Source organism: Coenobita brevimanus, chromosome 28 (assembly GCF_032717465.1).
Source record: "Coenobita brevimanus isolate Jiangsu-jjx chromosome 28, ASM3271746v2, whole genome shotgun sequence".
NCBI lineage: Eukaryota > Metazoa > Arthropoda > Malacostraca > Decapoda > Coenobitidae > Coenobita > Coenobita brevimanus.
Genome location: NC_136981.1, coordinates 3,376,019 through 3,382,413, shown reverse-complemented (window position 1 = coordinate 3,382,413; position 6,395 = coordinate 3,376,019). Strand labels below are relative to the sequence as shown.

Genomic DNA, 6,395 nt, shown 5'->3' with positions numbered 1-6,395 from the left:
TCTCACTTTTTCTCTCTCTCTCCTGAGCCAAAAGTATGTTTATCTGTCTGTCTGTCCGTCTGTCTTTGTATGTATGTATGTATCTATCTATCTATCTATCTGTCTGTCTATCTATTTATCTATTTATCTGTCTATCTATCTACTTATTGTTTTTTTTTTCTGTACACGACAGACAGATGGAGTGAGCGGAAAGATATCGTTGGTTAATAATATAAATTACATTAACTTTGGCGACAGTAAAAGAGATATATAAGTGAGGATGTGTATGCCTGTATGGTGGAGTCAGGATTCCGGGAGCTTGAACTGCGAGTGAATGAGAGTGTGGCCCATTCAGTTTGGCAGAGTTTTGGATAGGATTTCCTTTCGTCTCTCTCTCTCTCTCTCTCTCTCTCTCTCTCTCTCTCTCTCTCTCTCTCTCTCTCTCTCTCTCTCTCATACTGGGAAGGAGGTTTCGTCACTTTCAGGCTCCTATGACTCACTTTCAGCTGAATAAAATCGTCTTTAGAATCAATAGAGTGCTAGAGTTGTCCCCACCTTGCAGTATGAACACTCTCAGGTTTCTATGTATAATCTCAGGTAAATAAAAAACGTGTAAAAATTATCCTGAAGTGTATTCCCAAATTATCATCTTCCATGGAATTTTCGTGTTATTTATATAGGTTAATTAATGACGGATTCTCGGTAGTATAAATGGGGTGTAGGTTAGGGAGGTGGTGGTGATGTACTCTGTCATCTCTCTGCCCTCTCTCCTACTCGCAAACACCCACTCTCCCTCATATACTTCACCCCATCGTTTGTGGTCAGCCTTTATGAGATTAAGGTGTCTGGCGATCAATATATATTATACAGAATGACGGATGGATGGATGGATGGATAGACAGATATACAGACAGATAGGTAGTTAGGGTTAATAGACAGACAGGTAAATAAATAGAAAGATAGACAGATAGTGATATGAACTATGTAAACAGTATGGTAAGCTAGAAGAGAAAATATTCATGGATATTCCTTATTAATATGATACTCATGTTACACACATTTATTACCAACACTCGGAAAATCAATGAAGCATCCAAAATCTCGAATCATACGAAGCCATGAACTTCCCAATCTCATGTACTGTAGATATTAGACAGTTGCCAATAAATCGCGGGGCAGTAAGTACGTCAGCGTCACAAAAGAAACCCTACATTTTACAAAACAAGTGAAAAATGTATCAAGGTATCACTTCTCAAACCAATCAAGCTTCGAAACATTGCTACGTGTCGACAAATGCCTCGCTCTCTACGGTAAAACACAATGTTATTTACGTTTTAGTGAACGGGATTAGGGAGTTATTTTATTTGATTTTAGGTTAGATTCAAGATCAGCTAGACACAAAATCTAGGCCCCGTATCTCATCGGTTAAGAAAACTCCGTAACACCTCTTCCGTAGCGATTTATTTTTGGATGTGGGTATACGATATTTTTATGCAGAAAATGGCGATATTGGGAGGATTTATATCACGGAGAAGAGGACAGTAAGGTGTAATAAAGAAAATCGCCTAGGAAAAGGTGTCAGGGACCGACTGAATAGGGAGTAGTTACATTACTGGATTATAGTAATTATTATAATGACAAGTATAAAGTGATTCATTGTTATAGCGATGATGAAGGTATAAGTGATGATGATGATGATGATTGCGATGTGGATGCTGATGGTGATGATGATGATGGTAATGGTTTTTGCATGATGATGAGTATGATGATGATGATGATGATGATGATGATGATGATGATGGTAATGGTTATTGTTACAGAGAGGGTGATGATGACGATGATGATGATGATGATGATGATGATGATGGTAGGGGTTATCGTTACGGTGATGATGATGATGATGATGATTATGATGATGATGATGATGAACATGATGAAGATTATGGTGATGACGATGATGGCAAACACTGGCAATATTGTGCATTTATTTGCATGCCCTAGTATAGTGTGTGTGTGTGTGTGTGTGTGTGTGTGTGTGTGTGTGGATCGTGTCAGTGTCATCCACATACACGGTTATTAACTACTCTCTCTCTCTCTCTCTCTCTCTCTCTCTCTCTCTCTCTCTCTCTCTCTCTCTCTCTCTCTCTTTACACAGCCTTGGTTTCCATAGTAACGGGTGAGGAGGCTGTGGTTGTATAATACAGAGAGAGAGAGAGAGAGAGAAAGGTGTGCGTGTGTGTGTCTGTGTAAGTGTTTTGTGTACGTGTGTGTATGTGTGTGTGCGTCGGCGTGTGTTTGTACGTGTGTGTGTGTGTGTGTGTGTGTGTGTGTGTGTGTGTGTGTGTGTGTGTGTGAATAGGCCTAGTGAATGTGTGTACGTGTATATCCGTATGCGTGTTAGTATATGCGTACCTGTGCGTGTGTATTTCAGTGTGCGTTTGTTTATGTGTGCGTATCTTCGTGTATACGCACATGTATGTGTATGTAGGTTGGTGTGTATGTGAAAGAAGATCCAAATGTATAACTGTGTATAGTTATGTGTATGTCTATATCTATATTATTATTATTATTATTATTATTATATTATGATTATTAATGGTAGTACTAGTAGTAATAGTAGTAGCAGTGGTAATAGTAGTAATAGAAGTAGTAGTAGTAGTAATAGTAGTAGCAGTGGTAGTAGTAGTAATAGAAGTAGTAGTAGTAGTAGTAGTAGTCGTAGTAGTAGTTGTATTGTATCAAAATTCTCAAATCAGTCTACTAAACAACCAATAATTCCTTCGTCTTTCTCGGTCTGTCTTTTCTGCATCTGTTATTCCAAGAAGCCTTAACACTGCAGTATGACCTAAGGACCCCTCTTGTATGGGTGTGTGTGTGTGTGTGTGTGTGTGTGTGTGTGTGTGAGAGAGAGAGAGAGAAAGAGAGAGAGACCCTCCTGAGAAGCTACGTTTATGGATCTGTGACTTTACTGATTGAAAGACCCGGACAGAACTTTTAAAACTTTCCCTAGAATAATACCCGGGTTCAAATCCAGCCTCGGAGGTCATTTAAATAGAGTACTAGTATTATTCCCCTTCATATATTAGCATACCTTATATACACCCTTAAATATGCTTTCAGATATACGCAGACATAGCCAATATATCGCTTCCAGTCTCATATGCCTTGCTCCCACTATAAAGGCTTCTTTTTTTTATTCGTACCTGGTTAGCATGGGACTTGGTTAATGCTAGCTATCACTCTCCCTACGCACACAGGCTGATACGGCATTATGAGTGCTCAGGGTATTACTTTATTATATTTTTTTAAAGACACTGTTTCAGGGATTAGGGTGTTGGTGACAAGTTGTGAGGATGGTGATGATGATGATGATGATGACGATGATGGTGATGATGATGATGATGGTGACGATGATGATAATGGTGATGATGATGATGATGATAATGATGATGATAGCAAAGACGTGTGTTACTGATGGCACTGAAAATGATGTTGAGAATAATGATTGTGACCTACGTTGTCATTGGCATAGGAGATTGGTATGGCCCTTCATAAATAGATAGATAAATAGATAGACAGACAGACAGATAGATAGACTGATAGATAGGCTGAGGAAGTAGTGTTGCCAAATCTCCCATATTAACGAGAACACGGCCGCATGAAAAACGCACAGGACCGTATCACTAAAACCTGAGTAAATATTTCTCTCTTATCCCCTCTTCCTCCCTCCTCCGTCACATAGGCGTAACGTAGGCAAACCACCGATTTATCCCGGCCTATCTTTAAAACAAGAGTGAAAGTGAAAGATGAGACTGCTTGCCATTTTATATATCGTAGTTGGGAAAGTGGTATGCTTGTTTTCATTCTTCTTTGTCATGCTTATTTTTTGACATTCTTCTTTTGTCATGCTTCTTTTCTGGCATTCTTCTTTTGTCATGCTTATTTTCTTCTTGTTTGTCATGCTTCTTTTTTCTCATTCTTCTTTTGTCATGCTTCTTTTTTTGGCACTTTTCTTCTTTTGTCATGCTTCCTTTCTGGCATTCTTCTTTTGTCATTCTTCTTTTCTGGCATTCTTCTTCTGTCATGCTTCTTTTACCCTTCTTTTGTCATGCTTCTTTTTTGGCATTCTTCTTTGCTCATGCTTATTTTTGGCATTCTTCTATCATGCTTCTTTTTTGGCATTCTTCTTCTGTCATGCTTCTTTTATTTTTCATCGTGTGTTTTAATAATGATGTCAGTAACTGGAATTTAATTTTTGATTCTCAAGGCCAGATTAACCCTTTTCTTGGCTCATTCTTGCTACTTAACCCATTTTCTTGGCTCATTCCTGCTACTTAACCCATTTCTTAGCTCATTCTTGCTACTTAACCCCTTTTTCTTGGCTCATTCTTGCTACTTAACTCCTTTCCTAGCTTATTCTTGCTACTTAACCCATTTCTTGGCTCATTCTTGCTACATAACCCTTTTCTTAGCTCATTCTTGCTACTTAACCCCTTTCTTAGCTCATTCTTTCTACTTAATCCCTTTTCTTGGCTCATTCTTGTTACTTAACCCCATTCTTAGGTCATTCTTGCTACTTAACCCCTTCTCTTGGCTCATTCTTGCTACTTAACCCCTTTCTTGGCTCATTCTTGCTACTTAACCGTTTTCTTGGCTCAATCTTTGCTACTTAACCCCTTTCTTGGCTCATTCTTGCTACTTAACCCTTTTCTTAGCTCATTCTTGCTACTTAATCCCTTTTCTTGGCTCATTCTTGCTACTTAACCCCTTTCTTAGCTCATTCTCTCTACTGAATCCCTTTTCTTGACTCATTCTTGTTACTTAACCCCATTCTTAGCTCATTCTTGCCACTTAACCCCTTTTCTTGGCTCATTCTTGCTACTTAACCCCTTTTTCTTGGCTCATTCTTGCTACTTAACTCCTTTCCTAGCTCATTCTTGCTACTTAACCCATTTCTTGGCTCATTCTTGCTACTTAACTCCTTTTCTTGGCTCATTCTTGCTACTTAAACCCGTTCCTAGCTCGTTCTTGCTACTTAATCCCTTTTCTTGGCTCATTCCTGCTACTTAACCCCTTTTCTTGGCTCATTCTTGCTACTTAACCCATTTCTTGGCTCATTCTTGCTACTTAACCCCTTTTCTTGGCTCATTCTTGATACCTTAACCCCATTCTTGGCTCATTCTTGCTACTTCTAGACTACTGAATTAATCTTAAGGGAGAAATTTAGAGTAGCACAGATTACACATAGCCGAAAAAACACCTCACTACAAGAGACAGCCCTCAAGGTGAAGAAAATTAATCCATGGTGTTCTAATTCAAAGGAGAAAACGATCCATAGACTGAAGGAGTTTATATGTGAAGAGGTATTAGATGAGGAAGCTTCAGAACTCTTTGGTTTGTGGTGTGGTGTGGTGTGGGGCTGGAAGATGGTGTGGTGTGGTGTGGTGTGGGATTGGAAGTTGGTGTGGTGTGGTGTGGGATTGGAAGTTGGTGTAGTGTGGTGTGGTGTGGGATTGGAAGTTGGTGTGGTGTGGTGTGATGTGAAAGAGTGTGGTATAGTGTGCTGTGGTGTGGTGTGAGAGAGTGATATGCTGTACTCTGTGGTGTGGTGGCTAGTGCTGTGGTGTGCCATCCCCGAAATCTCTAAAATCTACCGGAATAAAACCTCTCATGTCCGAAAATTGTTGGTGAGAGACAGACGGACAGGACCAACTTGCAGATATGCCTCACCTAGTCTTGGCAGATTTATGCTCCCTCCCGAATCACGCTGCAGTCGTTGTGGTGATCGCTGTGGTGGTTGTGGTGGTTGTGGTTGAACTTGTGCCATTTTATTGTTTCTCGAATTTTCTCACGCACTTCCGCTCCTTCCTTTCTGTTTTTTTTTGTATTATTATTATTATTTTTTTTTTTTAAGTTTCCTCTATTTTTTTTTTCGGTTCGTATCTCTTTTACATTTTTTAATTGATTTTTCTTTCCAGGATCAACAACTGTTCGTCTGGAAGTCAAAAAAGGTCAGAAGAATGAGCTGGAATTTATTTTTACTACTACTACTACTACTACTACCACTACTACTACTACTATTACTACTACCACTGTTACTGGCACTACTCCGTGGATATTTAATAAGTGAAGAGGTAAATAGATATACACACAGCAATAAGGTAAGCGAATGTAAGAGAGTTAGATAGGGATAAATTTGTCAGATTCGTAGAGAGAGAGAGAGAGAGAAAGAGAGAGAGAGTTGATAGATACATTAACTAAGACACACACATACATAATATACATATATAATTTATTTATATGTTTGTTTAAATAAATTATGTATATATTTATTCAAATAAATTATATATATACATACACACACAATCACATATCTATCTATCAGTCTATCTATTTATCTGTCCATCTATCTATCT

At 38.7% G+C, this 6,395-nt stretch overlaps 1 protein-coding gene across 1 annotated transcript in view; it reads right to left on the bottom strand.

The window, feature by feature from the left end:
• The window catches only part of LOC145394691 (neither inactivation nor afterpotential protein G-like), a 27,088-nt gene extending 21,237 nt beyond the window's left edge, over positions 1-5,851 (bottom strand). The window contains exon 1 of the mRNA XM_080268467.1: positions 5,710-5,851. Within this exon, the coding sequence (XP_080124593.1) occupies positions 5,710-5,806 (97 nt within the window). The 5' untranslated portion in view covers positions 5,807-5,851. The remainder of the gene's footprint in view (positions 1-5,709) is intronic.
• Between the last annotated feature and the right edge of the window lie 544 nt (positions 5,852-6,395).